This window comes from Poecilia formosa, unplaced genomic scaffold (assembly GCF_000485575.1).
Source record: "Poecilia formosa unplaced genomic scaffold, Poecilia_formosa-5.1.2 Scaffold80, whole genome shotgun sequence".
NCBI classification, from domain to species: Eukaryota; Metazoa; Chordata; class Actinopteri; order Cyprinodontiformes; family Poeciliidae; genus Poecilia; species Poecilia formosa.
Window position 1 is genome coordinate 918,888 of NW_006800019.1, and position 22,228 is coordinate 941,115.

Genomic DNA, 22,228 nt, shown 5'->3' on the forward strand with positions numbered 1-22,228 from the left:
TTTTAAATTCTTACAATTTTAAGTCTCTTGTGTCCAGTAAACACAGCAAAGGGGAACAACTTTTAAAAGCAGATTTATTTTACATGTGGAGGCGTTGATGATAGATTTGCACGTTTGAGCCATTTCACTGGATCAATACACTGCCACCTACTGGGAAGGCAGAGAAAGCTTACAGAAACTTTTTATGACATCCACAACATTTTCCAAGTAAATTGTAACAATCATCAATAATTAAGGACTTGCTTAATTGATTAAATTTAAAGTGCTGATACTACGTTTTGCAATTAATTATCTGTCCATTAAAGTGAACGTCATGCATCACTGTCAATAGTTCACTGAATTTTAAACCACTGCTAAAACTAAATTGTTCAGAAACAATTTAGTTTCAGAACAATTTCCTGAGATTGTTTTCACTCTTTCTAAAATTTCTTTCAGAACAATTTAGTTTTAGCAGTGGTTTAAAACTAAACCACTTTTTTTTGTTTTTTTTGCAGATATTTTCTATAATGGGAATGTATTTTTAGCTTATAATTGAGAAGTTGTATTCAGGTTCTACTCACCACAAATCTGGAATAAACTTCCAGAAAACCCCCCACCTGTTCAGAGTTGTTTTTGAACTATAATAAATTAAACATTAATTAACATTCGGATGTGTAACAATGGCACCTGACAAAATGTAATACTTCAACTGTTGACTATGTGTTCTTTGACTTTGTATTTTTGTGTTTTTATGATGTAAAGCACTTTGAACTGCCTTGTTGCTGAAATGTGCAATGCAAATAAACTTGATAAACTTGACTTCAGTGAGCCTTAGAAAAGGAGCTGCAGTCCGTTTCTCGTGACGTTCAGCAAATTATTAAAAGTGGTTTGCTTCACAAACCTCTCAAGGCACTTTTTCCTTCTACTCAACTTTCCATTAATCTGTCAACAGCCAGCTTGTTAATATATGAGCTTTTATGACTGATCCTCCTTGTGGACATCTACTACTACTTCCTACTGGATAATTGCTTTGCGTGCTATTTTATTCTCCTTTATGTTTTATTTTTCTCTTACGGTTGTGTTAATGTGAAGCACCTTGTGGTTTTATCCTGTGAAAGACGCTACATAAATAAAGTTTACCGTACCTTACCTAACTGTCAGTTCAACAGACTCCTCATAATGTTTTTTTTTTCTGAACAAGATGTTGAAAATGAAAAGTTGTTCTCAGTCAAATTACCTGCTAAAATAAATCAAATCAAATAAATAAATGAGCAATGTCATACCATTTCCGTTGAAAAAAAAATATTTTATTGATCTTATATAATGTTCAGAGAAACAAAGTTTCACCTTTTCATAACAAAAGTAAATGTCTACACTTCTCTGTGGCGTTAATCTATATTATAAATAATAATGTTTTAATTTTGACGCGCAATTAGTGAACTAAGCTAACTTTTGAAACATATTCAAATTAAAACACGCAGCTGAACTTGAAAAATCACCTGCTTTAAAAATCCCGACTGAAATCACAAATCCCTAGTGAGGCTATCATAACTCATCCATGAAAGGGTTAACCCTCCCGAGACGGTAATTGACGTGGACGGGGTTGGGGTCATTGTGTTAACATCGTATGTTCTTTGTATGGCTGAATTGGAGGCGTGTGCTGTGGCGCGCAGAGGAAGGGAGGGCAATCTTGTCCGGATGCTAATAAGACCCAATGGCTGGCGCAAGGTGGACAGGAGCGCTGAGAACAGAAGGGGGTGGACGAAGGAGAGAGAAGATCTCAAAAGACGCGAGAAATTAGGACGCAAAAAGAGGATGACAGCGCCAGAGGAGGGATTTGTAGTCTGGGGAAGCGTCGGGCTTTAGGTGTGTGCGCCTCCTAAAGGGGAGCTGGAGAGGAGAGAGGAGAGGAGCGGTAAGTGAGCAGAAAAACCCTTCAAAACACCTGCGTCAAGACAGGCACCTGTGGAGGAATCGAGAGTAGCACAGGAACGCAGCGCCTCTACTGAGAAACTTCTTCAGAAACCCTCATGCTGCATCACTTTAAATACCTGATGTCAAACTTTTTAGATACTTCGACCAGTCGGAACACTTTTTGGGACTGTTAAAAGCAATATCCACTTTGTAGTTTAACTTCTAATTTATTATTATTATTGTTTAACAATAACAATCCAAATACCTCAAATGGGCACACTTTAAGTTTATTTTAAAATACCAGCACCAGTTATCCATGATTGGGTATGGACCAAGATCTGACCCTCATTCAGTTGCCGTCACTCACCTGGAACAGGGCTGTCATCCTGAGCCTCTGAGCTCCAACCCTCCCCAATGAAGCAGTTCTGGTGGGCCCGCCTGGCACCGCTCGGCCTGCTTGCTGCTTGTACCTGCCTAGGCGTGGTCCAGGGATGCGGACCCGGTCCTGGGTACGGCACGCGTTCCAGGCCCAGGAAGCTCACACCTATGCGCTACAAGCAGTTCTTCCCCAACTTCTCTGAGAACACCCTGGGGGCCAGTGGCAGGGCCGAGGGCAAGATCTCGCGCAACTCTGAGCGCTTCAACCAGCTGGTGTGCAACTACAACCCAGACATTGTCTTCAAGGATGAGGAGAACACGAGCGCAGATCGGGTCATGACTAAGGTGAGGTTGGTGTGTTGTGGATTTACATTTATCACTTGGTCTCAGTTGGGTTACACTTCCACTCCAGGAAAATGAACAGTGTGGCCTGACAGATGGATGTTTTTTGTGTCTTTGTACTATCAATTAATAGAGTTGCACTGATCAGGCTTTACCTGGTCGATATCTGAGAGTATTTAAATCAGATATTCAGATTTGACTATAAAGTTTTTATAATCAAATCTGATTTTGGCTGACTTTAACATTTCTGGCACTAGTGTTCTTTTATTGACCGCAATCTGACAGAAAATGGGCCAGGAGGTCGGGATTCGAACCCCAGATGACTTCTTTGCATGCGGATTCCCTCCTATGGGGCCTCTGCATTGCCATTAAACAAAGCCCCACAACACTGATCTTTGGATGTTGTTATTTCAAGGAATATAACACAAAGATGTGCTGCTTGCTCTTTGAGGTGGATTTGAATGAAAAATAAATTGAAAGAGAACGTGTTTCCTCGTCTTTAACAACGAGAGCAGAACATAAAAATAATAAATTACAAGATTATCTATAGGCATTGAAGAATACTCCCTAAACTTTCTCAATCAAAAAAAAAAGAAAGAAAAAGTCAAATCTGTGGGGGTTTTGATCCGGTCACTCAAAAATCTGATTCTATTTAGTATTTGATCAACCGCTCGCCAATCAAGGACAAATTAGTCAATTTTTTATGTGTGGACAATTGATCAGTGTGTTGCTGTCGATTTAAAAAGATCTTTTGTATTTAAACACTTCCTGAGATTTGTAGCTCATATACTTTCTGCTATGTATGTGTTGCGTTCAGCTCAAATCAAAGGACGTCACTCAATGTTTGCTAAAACTCTGTACTCCCTCCTCCATCTTTTATAGATTACACAATCAGGACGTAATGCTGTGCACCAGCTCCTCCACAGAAACTCCTTTTTAATCTTTAGCCAAAGATGTTGACACTGAAAACTAAATATTTAAATTGCAGATTTTGTTCTCTTAATACAGGGGTGCCCAAAGTTGGTCCTCGAGGGCCGGCATCCTGCATGTTTTAGTTCTCTCCCTGGTTTAATGCACCTGGATCAAGTAATGGCTCGTTAGAAGGCCTAAGAGGAACATTGACAAGCTGAAAAGGTTGTTACTACCACCAGGGAGAGAACTAAAACGTGCAGGAAGCCGGCCCTCGAGGACCGACTTTGGGCACCCCTGTCTTAATAGAACAAAAATCCACTTGTGTGCCAGTAAGTTTTTGCGTTTGTATTTGCTTACTAGGGATAGAACCCCAAATGTATTGATCTTTGGGGGGAAAAAAAAAAAAAGGACAATTGCGGGTATTGAAAAAAACACATTTTCAGCCGAACTCTTTCTGAATCGGATATAGCTCTATCCATCATACGGAGGATTCTGGTAAATGTTTGGGATGTAGGTCTGTGTTGCTTCGTCCACCCAGAGTGATTGTACGTGATGAAAATCTTTAATTGTATGTGCATACCCTCTGTGTACCCAATCAGAATGTGTGCATATGACCCCCCCTACACGTGAAAGACGCTCTTTGTGCGTCACTTCAAGAACTCCGAAGAAGTCGCCTATACTAAAATTCCCGCCTGCTGAAGTAATGGCACCGTCGGAAAAGCGACTATTGTGGTTGTGACAATGAAACGCCTCTCTTCAATGGCATTGCGAGAGAAATGTACCCAGTTTGTTTTCTGCCCCTCACTCTTTCTCACTCTTTCTGTCACATTCCCAAGTCCAAGCCCATACATTCTTCCCCTCTGGCCTCCTCGTTCGCCTCAACCTCGACCCTCCTCTGCATTGCTTTCTTCTCACAGAGCTCCTGAACTTGCTCTCATCCTCTATTTTTTATTTATTTTTTTGCCTTTCATCATTTTGCTGCACAAATATATTTTAAAATTACTTGTAAAGGCCACAAGATGACTAAAGTGATCATGCACTGAAGAAGTAGTGAGTGTATCATCCCAGATGCTGCTGCTGTCATCATATTTTTGTTCCACTTCCACCCCCCCCCACAACTCTCTATTTTGCGACAATGCTGACACAGTCTGCAACATTATGGCCCATGGGGGTGTTAAGAGTCACTGTGCACACATTTGATCAAATGTCTCAGGGGTGAAAGTGTCTAACTCGAGCCTGGAACAATCTGGAAAGGCAGAGAATGGCCTTGATTATTCTGCCACCCTGTTGAAAAGACCAAAGAATGTGCCAAACTGGCTACAGTAGGTTGCAGTCTGATTGTTTGCACAAAGCTGAGATGGCCTTTAGCAGAGCGAGGGAGGAACTGTGTTTTATCGGTCTCTATACTTAGGTGTAGATTTGGATACATGGCTCTGGTAACTGTAGCAGTTCCTTTGCTGTTTAAGGAAGCTTGCAAACGTCTGCTGCATGAGCATGAGTTCGGCTCAGACGCCATAGAAAGCTCATTCAAATTTGCAAATGGAGACGCAAGACATCCGAGAGCTCCCTGCGAGAGACGTTTCTAACTGAAAATGGAAATATTAATGTCCAAATGTCTAGAAACAAAATATTTCACACAACGGTTAAAGATGGCACAATCGATCGATAAGAGATTGGAATCGGCAAGTTTTCCCTTGCTCTTTTTCATTAAATGTATCATGGCTAGAAACTCCCTCTAGGTTTGCTTGATTAAAAACATCAGTCAACAGCATGTACTTTTACTCGCTTTTTAGTTTAGTAAAAACGGGGTGTGTGCCTATATAAATGCAGACCATCTTTAACCTTCTTGTCAAGGAAAATACTAATTTCTATGAGCCAGTAAGTGCCTGATCGGTGCATCTTGAGTTTAAAACTACGACCTCTAGCCAAGAACATCACGATGCACCAAATGAAAACCCATGCAAACGACTAAATATTACAGGGCGTGAATGAATGGAGCTTTAAAAGTTACAGACCACCAAATAGTACATTCAAGCAGTCCTTGCAAGTTTGTTTCCCTATGTGAGTCGATATTTTGTGCAGTTCTAGTTTTTAAAAACATGGGAACTTAACCAAAATCATATCAATTCTTTAAGACGTTTAGTCTAAGATGTTTTTAAAGAGAAATATATAGTTCTTAAGATATGTCAAGACATATAATGGGCAGTTCTGGCACTCTGCCTGTTAAACTAATGCAGTGTTGGAACATGTGCTTGCTAATGTAAAGCTATAAAAAGCTCATATTGTCCTCTACACCAGCGGTCCTCAACAACGTACCTCAAACCCACTGACCTTTACGAGGTCAGTGGGTTTGAGGTACGTCTTTAGATGTGTTCCTGCTCTAATACACTTCATTCAAAATCCTGCATTTCTCCTCAGCACACTGGTTACCAATCCTTTTAATTTAAACAAGGAAGTGTCTAAAACATGAACAGTTGCTTGTGGCTCTGTACCTGCCTGAAAACAGTCTGCATTTCTCCTATTCTTAAACCTTCCACCCGTGTGTTTTATTCTCCTGCAGCGATGTAAGGACTGTTTGAACAGGTTGGCCATTGCCGTGATGAACCAGTGGCCAGGGGTGCACCTGCGCGTGACGGAGGCCTGGGATGAAGACGGCCACCACCCTCAGGGCTCTCTGCACTACGAAGGCCGAGCCGTGGATATAACCACAGACGACAGAGAAACAAAGAAGTACGGCATCCTGGCCCAGCTGGCTGTAGAAGCAGGATTTGACTGGGTCCATTATGAGTCTAGGTATCACATCCACTGTTCGGTCAAAGCAGGTAAGTTAGATTTTTTTTTTTTTTTTTTTTTTTTTTTTTTTTTTTTTTTTTTTACTTACAAGTGCATCTCAGTGAATTTAGAATATTATGAAAAGTTTATTTCAGTAATTCATTTCAAAAAGTGAACTTCATTACGTTCAATATTCTGTTAATTTTGACAATTGTGACTTACTAAGCAGTGTCTGCATTCAGTCGTTGGTTATGGCTCTGTGTATTTGGAGCATATATCCGAGGGATTCTACCTGCTGCTCTGCTGGGGCGTCTCTGAGTCAATGTTGCACTAATAGAGGCCATAAACTCATGAAGTGCACAACCCATGTGTAACTTTATGCGGCCGCAGCAGGTTCGAGTCCTGGCCTGTTGACCTTTGCCGAATGTCTTTTCCTCTCTCACAACTCACTTTCATGTCCAATCACTGTCAAAGAAAGGCCACTAGAGAAGAGAAAATATAAATGTATGTATATAAAAAAAAATCTCTCAGAATTGCATTTGTGTGCACACACTTTTTCCTTTCACCAAGCTTTCCATTTAAATGCTTGGAAACAGCACTATGAACAGACGGCTTCTTTAGCAATGAGTTTTAGTATCTTTCTTCCCTGTGGAGGATGTCAATGACTCCTGAATCGTGGACAGTCTTTCATCCTAATGTTCTTAGAAACAACATTTTGGGAAGTTGATATTATTTTTACGACACATTAAGTGAAGTTTACAGAAACAAATGTTTGAATTGCAGACCTTTGTGTAAAATGCATTTACAATAGTCTTAGTTTTTGATTTTAAAAAGCTTGAAACAAACTTTTAATTATTCTAATTTACTGAGTCGCTCCTTCTGCATGAGGAATAAAATGTATCACCTTTTGAAATATTTTTTTTAATACTAAGGACAGTAAGGAACACTTTCTGTTTCATCCTCTCTGCAGATAAATCTGAAGCAGTGGAGAGGGGTGGCTGTTTCCCAGGCTGGGCCCGGGTGACGGTTGCTGGAGGGAGGCAGAAGACTCTGTCATCACTGGCCTCTGGCGACCGGATCCTGGCTCTGTCTGGGACAGGTCAGGTCGTGTACAGCCAAGTCCTCTTGTTTCTGCACCGGGACCAGGAAAGCCGGTCTGTCTTTCTGTCTCTGGAGGCGGACGGTGGCAACCGACTGGTCGTGACTCCACATCATTTGGTGTTTTTAGACCCTGACTGCGGACATAACGCGAATGAGTATCGGGCCGTGTTCGCGAGCAGAGCCAGAGTCGGGGACTGCGTCCTCATCGGCACACCGGGGGGTCAAATGGAAACATCCCGAATTGTATCCGTCTCTCTTACTGAAAGTGTGGGAGTGTTTGCGCCCCTCACTGAAGCTGGAACTATGTTTGTTGACGGGGTGCTTGTGTCCAGCTACGCGCTGCTGGAGGACCACGACCTTGCACACTGGGCATTTGGACCTTTACGGCTTCTCCGTTCCCTGAAGCGCTCGTTTTGGGGGGAAGACGTAAAAGGGCAGCAAAAAGCTGGCATTGAGACTGCAACACAGTTTGGCACAACAGAAAAAATAAGTATTCACAAGCAAGACAATCTCAGCGAACCTCTTAGAGTGAAAGATCAAGAGCAGTGCTCCTTGAAGACATCAGAAGTACACTGGTATGCTAGACTACTCTACAGATTTGCATGCATCTTCTTAGACTCCGACATTTTCCATGCTTAAAAGTTGAAACATACTGCAGGCCACACCTGAAGTAAAGCTGCTGTTTGTCTTCCTTCAGATAAGAAGGATGTGAGAATCTGAAATTGCTGGTTGGCTTTTTACACTACTGTCTGTATGCTAATCTACTGTCGATCCATAACATAAGCAGTCTGTAAGATATGTTGAATAATGAAATTATTGGTCAGAAAAGATTTAAACCAAATATTACTGTATATCAGTCAGTATTTGTACAGCTGTTATTTCTTTTTGCATTAAAAAGAAAAAAAGAAAAATATGATGGGATAGGAATGAATTCCCTGTACAACAGAATCTTTATTTTTGTACTTCATGAATCATAATATATAGAGGTTGCATTTTATTATTGCTATAATAATTCTACAACTTGTATTGTAAGCACTGACTTGGTATCGCATCACCAAACGAATAAAAATGTAATTCCATAAATGCAATATTTGTGTTTTCTTTAGCTTCTGCACATTTTACAGTGATTTCTCTTTGACTTGTTAAGCAAAATGTGGCTGGAGGATTAAGGTCCATGCAAGGTAAAGAAGTTAACAAAACGCTCAACTGTGCCACTCCTTGACTTTATCGCCTTGAGATTATTGGAGTAAAGGGTTTCCTCTGTGTGATGTGCAACAATTCCAGTTTGAATTATGCCAGTTTTATGACGTCTGAGTTACTGTTCTTTTACATTTAAACACTATGCTTGTTTGGAGGGCAACAAGTGTCTAAATCAAGTGGATTCAATATTTTTAGCTGTCGCAAAGTAGATAAGAAATGAAACAATTTAAACTTTTTCTTCAGCAAATGTCCTTAACTTGGAAAGTATGAAGGCGGAACGTGCTCCACTGTGCAACCCGCCAGGAAATATGAAAACATTTTATTTTGACTATGAAATGTAATTTCATGCTTTTGTGTATATGATGAATTCTGATCTTAGTAGTTTTGTAATTACTCCCATTTTATATTTACAAAAGCATATTTGTGTGTTTTTTTTTTTTCTTTTTGTTTCTAATATTTGAAAAGGTTTTGGGGATTTTTGGTCTTAAATATACACCTAAGGAGAAACTGTGCCCCCCGACATGCACATTAAACACTTGATCTAAAATGTTTTATTTGTTACCAAGACACATGCTTTAAATGTAAACAGAAATGGAAAAGCTAATGGACCTGTGTTAATAAAATGAGGATGAGGTTATACACCCCCTTGTGGAGGAATTGTGTATTGTCATCTGGATAACATAAAGTGGTTTCTCAAACATAAAATAACAAAGTTGTTTTTTTTTCATAATACTAAATTAATTTACTACAAAAACATATTAATATATATACATAGCAAAATGTACCTTGTTAATCCCTGTAACTATACATCAGATGCATGCATTAGGCATTCTGTAGGATGTTACCAGAACCCAGTGACCTCAATAATAAAATATTAAGAGGATAAACCGCAGATAAACAAAACTCAGCTATGTGAAAGAGGCTTTTTATGACTTCTTTTTGCCATTTCTTTTTTTTTTATTTTTTTTATTGAGTGACCTTTAAATTTTAAGTGTCAAAAATAAAATAAAATTGAATAGAAACATCCAACTAAAGACAAAAAATGCATTGTGCTTGCCAGGCTCGTATTCCATTGTAAACATCTGTGGAGGTATTCCAGGGGATTATCCTTGAAGCGCAGGAGCCAGATGGGAAAGCATTGGCCTCATCGCCTGGCCAATAGGAGCACCTTGGCGTTTTAATACCACCCTCTGTTCAGATCTGTTGACCAATCAGTCAACCCGCTCTAACCAGTCTCAGCCCCCTCCAAAATCTGATCTAATTGTCTTAAAGCTGAATGGGGAGTTAAGTAATCCTGTCACTGGAACCAGTAATGCCTTATTTTCCAAATGAAAACATGTTCACCTCGCATTCAGACGAAGAGAAACTCAAACATTAGCTGACCAAACAGAACCAGAGGAAAACTGCTGGCGCAAATCTCCAACAATAAAATCTGTATGTGGGGACAGCTCTCTGAAAGAGTCAAAGGTGGCACATCCGGGGTTCATGAATGTAGGGGAAATTGAAGACATAGTACGTATTTCTACAATTTTTATGAGGCAGAAGCTGGCAAGCTGTTTTTATTCTCCTTAGACTTTGTGAAGAGCTTTAGTCATTTTCACGTTAAACCCCACAGAGGTTTAACATCTTCCACCGGACACTGACCTCCTAATTTAACAGCATCTCTGGTGTACAATAACCTAAAATAAATTGATATTTTATTGCAGAAACATAATCTCAAATAAGATAAGACTGCGGTTCTCTTGTCTTTCCCATTTTGAAGAGGGACAACTTGAAATTGAAATATGTACCCTCACATGTATGCCACTGGACGTCATGGAGAAAAATTGAGCTTCTCAATATATCAGCATAAAAAGGTAATGAAGGAAAGGTTACTTGTTTTCAATTTATAATTCATAGGTTGTTTTTTTTAACACCCTAATGTCCTTAAAAAAGTGCAGAGTACTAAACACTTCAGTTGCTTCTAGTTTATATGAATTATTAGTGTTACTTGCTACCAAGTGTTGTGCCAATGAAAATAAATGTAGAGGGTGTTGTAAATTATGTCATATTCGTTTAGTTTCGTGTTGAAAAGTTGACGTTGGAGCAACAATACCCATTAGGTTTAACTCAAACCAGAACATTTTGTTTCAGCTGTAACACTCTACATTATTTCTGTGCTCTGCTCTCAAAGTCTATCAGATTTCTTTTTTCTAGCACAACTGCAGATAATGCTCCAGCAGCAGTGAAAATTCTGTCATCTACAGTGAATGAAACTGGAGAATTCGATAAAAAAATAAATAAAAACCTACTTTTACTGCGGCTCTTCGTTTTGAGCTGCTTCTAGATTGTACGTCCCCCTCTGAGACGTGTCAGGAGTGGCCGTGGATCAAACTTGTGACCTTCTTCCAGTGGGACAGGCTGTTCCCCATTTTCTGTAAGTTCACAGGGTCATTCCAAATGACATTAGAGCTTTAGTGTGTGTATTGCCTCAGGCCTTTTCACAATGGGATCAAGAAAGGAGGGTTGGGAGGAGGTTGGCGCCTTCATGAAAGGTTACCTACAAAACCAAGAGCTAACCTTGTACTATGCATGTGTGCCCGTTCATAGATTATAGAAGGGCTTGGGAAATGGCTACAGTTTCCTGCTAAATGAAACGGCTTTGTAGGCAAACTGTTCTTGGATTTTAAGTGCTCAATGAGAAAGAGAGTGTTAGTCAAGATGAGAAGCAGATTAATTCTCAGAGCAGCTGTTTTGAACTTATTTTTCCCTGGCTATTTGTTTTATTTTTGAGTAATTTTCTGACATGGATAAGGCATCAGATGAAGAAAAGCAACAACTCAGACGGCGCCCTTTTGCTATTTGCGACCCTACACCTCTAGGATCTTATAGGCAGCTAAAATTTACACCTACGTTTTCATACCACTTACAGTTATGGTAAACATGGACTACGATGGTGTTGAACCGAGAGAAGAACTGCCTATCACATTTATTAACTGCAGGCTATGCCCAAGCAAAAAACCTGACAAAGTAAACAACTAATATGAGTTTTTTTAGATTCCTAGTGTTACTTGGTCAAAAATATACTATACTGTGGACTAAGCATTATAAACACCATATAACCAAAGTAACCACTCATCTTTTTTTTTTTTGTTTACATATATATGAACTTGAGTGACATCCTATTCTTAATCCATAGTGTTTAATATGGATTAAGAATATGGATGACTCTTCTTGAAAAGCTCTCCATGAGGTTTTGGAATTATGAAGGCTTTCCACTATTCTTCCACTAGGGCATTTGTTATGTCTTGCAGTGACGTTGGGCAGTAAGGACTGGGTTGCAATCTCTGATCTAATACATCAAGTTTAGGTCAGCACTTTGTGAAGGCCAGTTAGCTTCCTCCATAATAAACTCGCTCATCCGTCTCGTTTTGGAACGTGCTTTGAGATCTGGTGTGGAGTACTGGAGTAAAAAGGAGATCTGGTGTGGAGTTGTACTGAAATAAAAAGGAATCATCCCTCAAGCTGTTCCCACAAAGTTGGAACATAATTTAAAAAAACAAACAAACAAACATCTAAAGCAGAAGAAATGTTTTGTTTTCAAATTCAAAAAAGTTTTGAAAAAGCGTTTCGGGTGCAGCAAAAGTATTCCTAGAAGTTGCCCCCCCACCTTCCCTCACTCCCCCAAAAAAGTTACTAAAGTAAATGTAACTACTTACTTCCAACTTCTGTAAATAGATAAAGAACTGTTTTTTCTTTTGCTACTTTCTCATTCCTTTTCTCATGACATTTCACAACAATACAAAAAGCCCTTTGGTTGAAGTAATAATCAGTGGTTTTTGGAGTTAATATAATAAGCCATACATATTATGGCTTATTATGGCAGTATATTTAGAGGAGACAAATTTTGTTTTCTGTATCAAATTAAATCAATTTAAACACATGACATATTTTTTTTAATTAAATCTTTGTACAAACACTGTAATTGTGTCATAGACAGAGATGTTGAATTATTTTCCACTGATTACACCTAAGTTTCGTAATGATTCGGCAAAACGAAATGTTTCTCAACAAATACTGGTCAGGATCAGATTTTTAAAAATCTTATTGTTTTACAACATGAAACGTTCAGTAAATCTAGTAAAAAAAAAGTATAAAAATAATCTGTCGTAATACTATATTTACATTTGCTGCAATTGCTTACCAATATTAATTTGTATAAATAGGGAATTAACTCAGAAAGCGTTTTTTTCTTAACTGTGAAACCCAGCTAAATCACTCACAAACAGGGATATCAGTGTAGCTCTGCTGTTACAATCATAACAATCTAATGAAAAATGGCTTCCCTGGATCGAAAATCTAATGACCTAATATCTATTATCCACCATATTTCAGTGGCCGCGCTTTCGAAATTAAAATCCCATGTTGCGTGCTCAATGATCAACCTCCACAGGGTTTATCTCTTTAGCATCACCCCCAAGTTGTAACATATGCTCCGGTGAGGCATAATTACGAATTGCTCGTTTGGATGAATTAATTTTCGACGTAGTTGTTTATAACGTAGCACAGCTAGCATAGGCTAGCCACTTTAGTGGAACAGCCGTTTGGAGACGCAACGCAGTTTAGCGAAGGGAAAGAAGAGATGCTAGTGACCCAATACAAGGGTACCCATGCAAAGTTGAACTGCAAATTCAGTTAGATGAAAGTCAGCACTCGGCAAAAAAAAAACAAAAAAAAACTTGAAGGAAACCATTTTTCCCTGGCTTGTCTACAAAGTTCAGCGCAGCACTTTCCGGATACAGACAATTTATGCAAACTTGCTGCAACGAACGACCTCTTCGAGTGAGATTCCAGAACATAACTGGAGCTTGCTAATGTTAGCCCTCAAGCTACGTTCACCATCGCTACGTGGAGCCAGGAAACATTTTTCTGGACTAGCCGGAGACTTGCTTTTGGATACAAAAGTTCCCCGACTGGTCATTACAGAAGTCCGGCCGTTGGTTAGCCGGGTAACGACGGTGTTGTCCGTGTAGTTAAACAGCTAGCAAAGCCTGCCTGCTGACTGACTTGCCTTCCGCCGACTTGCACTTCCCCCACTCTCACAACAGCCGGGGCTAGCCGCAGCGTTAGTCCGGGTACATAAAATGAAGCGAGCATCAGCATTTTCGGAAGCTTTGTGGCTCTTTAGATCTTGCTGATGCATGAGAAGAGGACATTATTTTTCTAAGGTAGGTAGGGACATGTGTGGCATGCTTTAATTCCTTGCAGCATACTGATCTAAACACACTAACCCTGACCTTAGACCGGTGTTAGCGCTGCTATCTGTAGCATTTAGCTGCCAGATGAATCTATCTAATTGCTGGAAAGCTAGCTGTGGTACCCTGTGTGTTCTCTTTTGGTTGTTCTGCACTGCTTGTATTCACATGGAGATCCAAGTAAAATCCAGTTGACATATTTCAAAACTACACGTCCCTGAGCGTAGTGTAGTTTCGGTTCTTGGGATTTCTTCGGGAAAGTTTGTAGCTGCGCCACAATAGGTAATTGTTAGCTTTGTAGAATTTTCGTCACTGACATGGATGCGTCTAATTGCTGGTTGGAACCAACCCTTTGAAGTCGGTGTTTACATTGAGAAAGTGCTTGGCTCTGCTATTATTCAGCTATAAACTCTTTATTGTAGTTCAGCAGCACACCCCAGTTTCTGATTATTACCATTTTATATCCAGATTTAATACTGTTCGCAGTTAGTTTGCAACACTAACTATAATGTGAAGTCTTGTGGACATCGTGTTTATTACTTTTGCTTCGATCAATTCTGTTTTTCCTTTACAGCAAAGCATATGGCATATCTTCGGAAACGTGTCGTCTTAAAGCGTGTTAGTGCTGGGGTATCGGATTGTGAAATGTGCGCCTTGTTTTGGAGTGTGTTTCGAGTGTTTCTCGCTCCCGATTGAGAACAGCGATGCAATGTTAAAGAGATTGCAATGCTAAAGAGATTGTGTCCATTAGCTCAGTTGCATTCACACTCATTTTGATGCAGTTCGGGATGTTTTTACTGTGTACGTCTGTGGAGTCTTATTGTGGGAGTTTTGGTTGTAGTTGTAAAAAAATAAAATAAAAAATAGCCTGCTTTAAGATCGTCCAGGTTTTGATCGGGGAGCATATCTTTATTTGAATTCGAGTGATTTTCATTTAAGGCCCCAATACAGTATTTTGACCCCACACATCACTTCCCCTCTGTTCGTATTTCCTCCATGAAAATGAGGATATGTTTGTAATATATGCGTGATCATTCAAATAGATGTGGCAAAAATCTTTGCTTAACCTTAACTGTTATCCCCTGATGTTTATTCGTATTAATTACAAGTTTTTAATTTAAATATGATCTTTTTTGTTAACGTCGTTTGCATTCAAACTGTTTAGGAGTGGTGCTTTTGAGTGAATTCGTTAAAAAAAAAAAGACAGAGCAAAGGAATCAATAACAAAACTATGTCATCTACTTCCATTTACTTTTATACAATGAAAAGGAAACATTACGAAATGCATGTACTCGGGGCTTATGACACAATAATTGTTTTGTAATACACAAAGAGCCACTTGGAAAATTAATTACTCGTGTATTTATATGCACACGAGTTGTCGCACTTATTGTTCTCTCCTTTCTCATCTATTATGTGGCTAAAACCGATTCGCATTCATTGTTTGTTTTACGGCGTTTCGTTGAGCGCTTCAATCCCATGGCGGAACTATTATTTCTCAGTGACCGTGTTCTGCACGAAAAGGGCTCCGCTGCAACAGGAAGCTCTTAATAAGGAAGTTGTATTTTCTTTGTGTATCCCGTTTTGTGGCTGTTTAATTAAATAATACACAGCTTAGTTGCGAGCTCGAGGGCTTTTTGTCCACGGAGGCTTCATCGACGTGGATTATGCATCGCTTGGTAAATAAGTTGGATAGTTAAAAAGCCATTTCTGAATGATCGCTCGTACGTAACCTTCGCGGTATTTTCATGAGTTGGCGTTAAATCTCGGTTGCATTAATAATAAAGCTACGAAATTAACACATGGGGATCACAGGAAAGTCTAAATGTGGCTGTCTTATTAAACTAGCTGTGTCGCTGATTTAGTATTTTTACGTTGAATTGCTTAATGCAGTGTTGTGCATCCGATGCTTGTTTTTATTCTAAATATTTGAGTTGTTTGGTTTTCAGATTGCAATCAGTGCCTTGCATTTTTGAGACGTGTGACTTTGTAACACTTTACTGTCAGTGTTTTATCCAAGTTGTTGGGTATTTCAAGTAAGCAGACTTAATCTCGATGGTTTTGCCCATTTCCGAAGTAAAGGAAATCATTCCAATAATTTTGATATGTGCTAAAAGTTTTCTCGTACCTGCCCTGTTTGTGATCCACAATTTTGTTTTGTTTTGTAGATCTCTGTTAAGGAGGTCAAAATTTGTACGTGGAATGGACGAGCAGAAATCGAACTGCGAAGAGAATGACTCTGAACCAACAGGTAAAGTTTTCATGGTATTCCATTTCATACCTGCTCCAATTAAGCTTTTTCTAATTGATACTGATTTCCAACTTTCTTTCTGTTGAGTATTATTATTTTTTTAACCCTAGGGATAATCCTAAGGATTATACCAAATAATAGGAACAATGCTTGTTATGTTCTCGGATAGATGCACTGAATTTTAATCCAGCAGAAAATTGTTCTGTTGGTTGATGTGTTTATGATCCAAAATGAGTTGGGAGTTCTTGAATGTGATGCATTTAATATTTAAAAGAACAAGAAAAAAAAAAACCTTTTTTGTTATGTTTATTGATGCATCTTTATTTTGGATATAGTTTTTTTTTATGGGGATATGGATCTCTAATTTAATTTGAACTAAGCAGTAATAAATAATTTGATATCTCTATATATCTGTTTTATTATTTATTTTTTTTGTATTTGCTAGCAGATGATAGCGCCTCTGGACACCAGCCCGTCTCCCTCCAGGAGTCGTCCAAAGTCTCTCCTGCCGCAGACGAGTCTGGTGTTGATGCAACCTCCTCCAGCACACCTGTGTAAGTTCCCTGTTTGCCTCAGAATTGCCTGTTTCTTTAATACAAGATTATGTTCATTTTTTTGTATCTTCTCATTAAAGTGATTAAAATGTTTGTTTTTTTTTTTATTATTATTATTATTTTTATCATTATTATGTGGACAGAGAATGCATTCGTGCCTGTGCCCTTTGTAATTGTGTGGAGCGGAGTTTGCTTGGACAGCGGGAACTGCGACACTTCAGGTCGTCGTTGGAGCGACCAACTCAAAAGCCATCAGCTTTCCCACTGCCACTGCCTGGAAATGATGACCTGTCTTCCATTGGTTTTTCTGACTCTTCTTGTCTGACGGCACTCTTTGACGACTCAGGTTAAGCTCAAAATGCGTTTCTGTGCCGTTTCGACATCGCAAGGCAGTCACGCTCTTCTTTTTTATTGACATTTGTGAGGTATTTTCTGTTTATTGTTGCGATGAGCAGGGGGTTGTTGGGTCCACCACTGGTGTGCGGTGTGGTCAGACGGGGTGAAGCAGACGAAAGACGAGGAGCTGGAGGATGTGGATAAAGCTGTTATCTCAGGGACTCAACGGGTGAGTCTGCGCTCCATCAACTTTACATGGAGTGTAAGAGAAATATTAAATGATCACTTTTGTCAGGAAATTGAGTGTTTTCTTCTCTTGGTTTATTTCAGCTTTGTGAGTATTGCAAAAGACTGGGTGCAACCATACAATGCCATGTAGAGGGCTGCTCGCGATTCTACCACTTCCCGTGCTCTGCGGCCAGTGGATCCTTCCAATCCATGAAACAGTTGGTCCTCCTCTGTCCAGAGCATATAAACAAGGCTGAGGAGTTGGGTAAGAGACGTTCTCTTCATACCTTACTTATAACTTTGAGTGTGCTTGTAGTATAGGAGTTATGTTATCAGCTATCTGGCAGCTCCTCTCCTTGCTCCTGTGTTTTGATTAGTGACTGTGTTATTACTGCCTGTTATTATTTTTAAGTATGTACAAGGTGGACATCCAATGAGATGTGAGCACAGTTAGCACTTAGCAGGTTCAGAATTGACTTCTTTTGAATAAATCTTAAAAGGATTTGACTGTAATTTTCCATTTAAAAACAGCTGAATTCTCTGACACTGTAGAAAATCTCGTTCCATTGTTCCAAACTGTCCCACTTAATAAATCAAGTAACTGAAATTCATTCAAAAAGCAAAAAAAAAAACAAACTGATGATGCAATTTTCCCTTTGCAAATCTGTATTTGTATATTTTGCTTACAGCTGGTGAGGAGGCCTGGTGTGCAGTGTGCGATTCAGTTGGGGAGCTCACAGAGCTACTTTTCTGCACGGGTTGTGGCCTCCATTATCATGCGTCCTGCCTGGAAATCGGTGCCACGCCTGTCCAGCGGGCAGGATGGCAGTGCCCAGAGTGTAAAGTGTGCCAGACTTGCAGGTAAGTTCGACATGTGGACAAACTACATCCACACTTAAGATTTGGGCTGCATATCTTTGTTTGAAATGACATGTGTATTGTTTTCAAATAACACCAAGTTCTTTAATTTCACTTTTAGACAACCAGGAGAAGACTCCAAAATGTTGGTGTGTGATGCTTGTGATAAGGGATATCACACGTTCTGTCTCCAACCAGCCATGGATTCTCTTCCCTCTGACCCTTGGAAATGCAGAGTTAGTCACTTTTTGATTTTCATTTCTTATTAGCAGTAACACTATCCATTACTATTTATGGCATTTTTGCTATTTATAAGATTTTGTTGCGCTAATCATCCGGCAGTGAATAAAAAAAAACAAAACCAAAACCTAGAAAACCTCTACTGACATCCTCTGATTAAGCATACACACAAAAACAATCTAATGTTGTAAAAGTCTGAAAATTGTACATACATCATGTTTACAAGAATAATGATCTGCTTTTAGACGGATTAAACAGTCGATTATGTGGAGAAGACTTATTGCACATTACAGTAAAACCATATTAAAGTGTTACCTGTTAGAATTTAGCTGATGGAATGAAATATGCTCTCCATTTTGAGGAATTGGTCCTTATTATCACCATGTTGTGTTTTTCCACAGAGGTGCCGCGTTTGCATGGAGTGTGGCGTCCGTGGGTTGACGCTGCCAGGTTCGGCCCAGTGGTTTGAAAACTACAACGTGTGTGAAGAGTGCCAGCAACACCGCAGCTCAGTGTGTTGCGTTTGCAGCAAAGCTGCCAACCCGTCTGTTGGGCTTCAGTGTTGCGACGTGTGCCACAGGTCCGCTTAACACACAGTGGAGATTTAAATTGTGTTCATTAGAGACGCACCACTTTTTGCTTTTCCTTTGCAGTTTCCTTTCAGTTCTCGCCCGTTCACTCAGATTTATCCAGGAGTATAATGCGCACGAAAAGTGTGGTGAATGTTTTCTTATTTATCAGATTTTGTATTTTTGAACCTAACTATAAATTTGGAATTTACAAGGGTTAGATATGTATTTGCTCATGTCTCTCACCTTTTATCTGTTGTTGTTGAACTCCAAAAATGTAATCAAAATACACACTGCTGTTTGTTTGACTGTTATAGATTGAAAATTAATGGAAACTTATGTTTTTGATGCATTTGAACAAACTTAATTTTTCAATATTTGACCTGCTGATCTATTCCAGCCTCAATCAACTGGTGCATCCTGGTGCGAGCTGATGTTCTTGTAATACAACTTTTTTTTTCTTTTTTTTTTTTTTTGTTGCTTTTCTCAGATGGATGCACATCGAGTGTTCTGCACTGGGAGAGCTTTCAGAAGCCAAGGACATCTGTCTTCTTTGCAAGGAGGATCAGCAGCAGCAACCTGCTGGTCAGACCTGCATGGACGACATTCAGTCTGGGGAGGAGATGACAATCCAAGCTGACCTGGTCACTGAAACGGCAGCAGATTCATCAGAAGCAACTCCCGGACAGAAAGGTGCAACCGGGATGGACGCCGTAAAAGATGAACCTCAGAGAGACGCCCCCATGGATTTGGGTATGTTAGAATTTCAAAGAACCTGAAAAGTTGAAGCTGAGGGAAAAAAAAAAAAAGTTCTGGCTTTTTAATGAGCTCGTTTTTACTTGGTTTAGGTTTGGAGTCTGCAGTAGTTCACTCAGCAGATGCTAAGGGGAAGGAAATGAAGCAAGAACCGCAGGCGGCAGCAGAAGGATCCACCTGTCAGGAGTCATCTGCTTCAGCTGTGTCTACAGGTGAATAAAAATAATTATTTTTGAAATAATTAGAATTTTGTTTGTTTTTTTGTGTGCATCCCAATAAATTAGAATAACTGAGAAACATTTATTTCAAGTGTCAATGTTAAAACAGCTTAGTAATGTTGTGCTTCTAAATATACAATGACAATAAAGGTAATCTAGAAATGAAACTCCTACATAAACATATAAATGAATTAAACACAAAGTGTTTAATTCATTTCTTCTCATTGGTGGTAGATAAACAGGTATAAACACTTGACATGTAGCACCATCTAATAAACCTAAATGTTTTTTTGTTTTTTTTTTTAAGTTATCTAATATGCGAACGTAAATTAACTTTTTAAAATGTTTTTGTAGTTATGTGTGTATATATCTAATGCTGATAATGACGTATTTTTTAAATCCAGCTCGTGCTACGACGGAACAAGGAGCCGCTGGTCTTCCTGCTGATGAACGGAGATCAGAGGAAAAGCTCTGCGAGAAGTCTCAAAGCCCGCCCTCTCGGGTCTTCTCAGCAGAAACTCGGCACGACATTAACCCTACACCAGAGCCCACCGCATCATCACACCAAGCAACTGGAAGCGTGGAGGAGCACAAGCAAGAGTCCACCCTCTCTGGGACAGAAGCCCCGGAGGAGTCGTTACGGAGCGGCTGCGTCGTGGAACCGTTCAGAAAGGACGCGCAGAGACCAGCGGCCTTTTCTGTCTCTGTGGACAAACCCGAGCTGCCGTCCGTGGACGACAAACCCGAGAGGAGTCGGTGCCAAGGCCTCCAGTCGCCTTCCGCCACCTCGCCGTCGGCAGACGCACAAGACGCGCTTTCTGCCATGGACGTGGAGGCGAGGCTCCTTCCTCAATCCGAGGAGGAAGAAGAAGAGGAGGACGACGAGCAAATGAAAGGACATCATTTGGACATAAAGCAGGAGCTGCAGGCAGCGAAGCCCGAGCTGCTGCTGGACGAGATGTCCAGCAGCAGCGGCTTCCTGGGCTCGCCCGGGGAACCGGACAATCAGCTGGCCATGGAGCTCGGACTGGTTCCCGCCGGCCGTTCCCACGGCGATAACCTCACAGAGACCGATGACTCGCTTCCCTTCGATGCCCTCCGGAGCGACAGGGAGAAGGCGAAACGGAGAGGGTCGCCGGGCCGTTCACGGGTCAAACAGGTGAGGTCACCATGACGTTGATTTTAATATCTGAAGGGTGAAAGTGTTTTGTTTTTTTTGTTTTTTTTTTTATGACAAAGTGTCTTTTGGGTTGTTCATTTATCCTTTTATTTTAACTTGTAGGGGCGAAGCAGCAGCTTCCCTGGAAAGCGGAGACCTCGGGGTGGCGGCGGAGGAGGAAGAGGGCGTGGCGGGAGGTCACGCCTCAAAGCCATGGCGTCCTGCATCGATGCCTTTTTGGTGAGCTTTCCAGTCGCCTGGACTCTGAGCTCCTGTCTCAAAAAGTCCAAAACCTCTTTTGGGCATCTATGAAATGTACAAAAATGTCAACACTCAGTCAGTTTGAGGAAGCCTGATCAATGCATTGCTTGATATGATCCGTCATAAAGCTGAATTGCAACCAAAGCATTTTCATACACAAAGTGAAACGGAATTAAAATGTGTTTGTTTTAGTTTTTCATGGCCTTTGGAAGATGTAAAGGAAGATATTGTTCGCACATATCAGAAAAAAATAATAGTAAATACTCTCACTGGGGAGACAAAAATTAACTGAAGTAAGGACAACATTTTAAACCTCCAGATATATTTTGGGAATATTTGCAATCTGAAAGCCCAGCAGAAACACTGGGACAACATTATATGTCATTATAGTTGGTAACAAAGTGTAAATCAGCAACATCAGGTCTCAAGGGAAAGTCAATAGGAGAACAGATGAAGTGCTCCAAATGGCTTCAGCTAACTTTCTGTCTGCAATTATATTTAATGCTTAGACTGGAATGTTGTCACAGTCGGGATGAAGTGAGACGCATCCATGTCCTCGTAATAATATTTCACTATGATTAGTGAAAGCAATCATGGGTCATTCATTTTTGTTCACAAATGTTTGTGTTGTAGATGCTCAGAATTGAAAAGTCAAGTCAGGAAAGGTGTGAATGTGGAAACTGTGAGACTCTACAATTAATGCTAATTCTTTTTCTTTTACATTTGTTATTCCTCCCGAGTAACAAATGAATGAAAACAAATCCGTGCTTATAATCAAACACATCTGGTATCCTTCCTTGCAGCTAAGCATGGCCTCAGACACTGGACTAAGCAAGGAAGAAGACGACGAGGAAGACGACACCATGCAGAACACGGTGGTTCTCTTCTCAAACACAGACAAATTCGTCCTGCTCCAGGTACAACACTTTTCAATTTGCTGCGGGTTGTCACGAAAGAAATAAAAAA

At 40.1% G+C, this 22,228-nt stretch overlaps 2 protein-coding genes across 5 annotated transcripts in view; both read left to right on the top strand.

Moving 5' to 3' along the window:
• The first annotated feature begins 1,611 nt into the window (after positions 1–1,611).
• On the top strand, positions 1,612–8,486 carry dhh (desert hedgehog signaling molecule). Its single transcript, XM_007556594.2, has 3 exons — positions 1,612–2,616; positions 6,086–6,347; positions 7,268–8,486. Exons 1-3 carry the CDS (start codon positions 2,308–2,310, stop codon positions 8,035–8,037), a joined length of 1,341 nt encoding a protein of 446 aa, XP_007556656.1. The 5' UTR covers positions 1,612–2,307; the 3' UTR covers positions 8,038–8,486.
• Positions 8,487–12,965: 4,479 nt separating this feature from the next.
• kmt2d (lysine (K)-specific methyltransferase 2D) overlaps positions 12,966–22,228 on the top strand; it is a 34,426-nt gene continuing 25,163 nt past the window's right edge. Inside the window, exons 1-14 of one of the 4 annotated variants that reach the window (XM_016673669.1) lie at positions 12,966–13,805; positions 16,001–16,083; positions 16,529–16,637; positions 16,781–16,983; positions 17,093–17,202; positions 17,304–17,466; positions 17,891–18,062; positions 18,181–18,295; positions 18,701–18,879; positions 19,359–19,621; positions 19,717–19,836; positions 20,247–21,001; positions 21,125–21,241; positions 22,066–22,179. In XM_016673669.1, the coding sequence (XP_016529155.1) occupies positions 16,035–16,083; positions 16,529–16,637; positions 16,781–16,983; positions 17,093–17,202; positions 17,304–17,466; positions 17,891–18,062; positions 18,181–18,295; positions 18,701–18,879; positions 19,359–19,621; positions 19,717–19,836; positions 20,247–21,001; positions 21,125–21,241; positions 22,066–22,179 (2,469 nt within the window). In that variant the 5' untranslated portion in view covers positions 12,966–13,805; positions 16,001–16,034. Of the gene's footprint in view, positions 13,806–15,043; positions 15,512–16,000; positions 16,084–16,528; positions 16,638–16,780; positions 16,984–17,092; positions 17,203–17,303; positions 17,467–17,890; positions 18,063–18,180; positions 18,296–18,700; positions 18,880–19,358; positions 19,622–19,716; positions 19,837–20,246; positions 21,002–21,124; positions 21,242–22,065; positions 22,180–22,228 lie in introns of those variants that run through there. The other 3 variants (XM_007556596.2, XM_016673668.1, XM_016673666.1) reach the window with 3 other exon arrangements.

Bases quoted from the DNA above. Each gene is read 5' to 3' on its own strand.
- dhh (XM_007556594.2), top strand. From the start codon at position 2,308: ATGAAGCAGTTCTGGTGGGCCCGCCTGGCACCGCTCGGCCTGCTTGCT. The intron at 2,617-6,085 runs GTGAGGTTGGTG...ATTCTCCTGCAG, and splicing joins CAGATCGGGTCATGACTAAG to CGATGTAAGGACTGTTTGAA. The intron at 6,348-7,267 runs GTAAGTTAGATT...TCCTCTCTGCAG, and splicing joins CCACTGTTCGGTCAAAGCAG to ATAAATCTGAAGCAGTGGAG.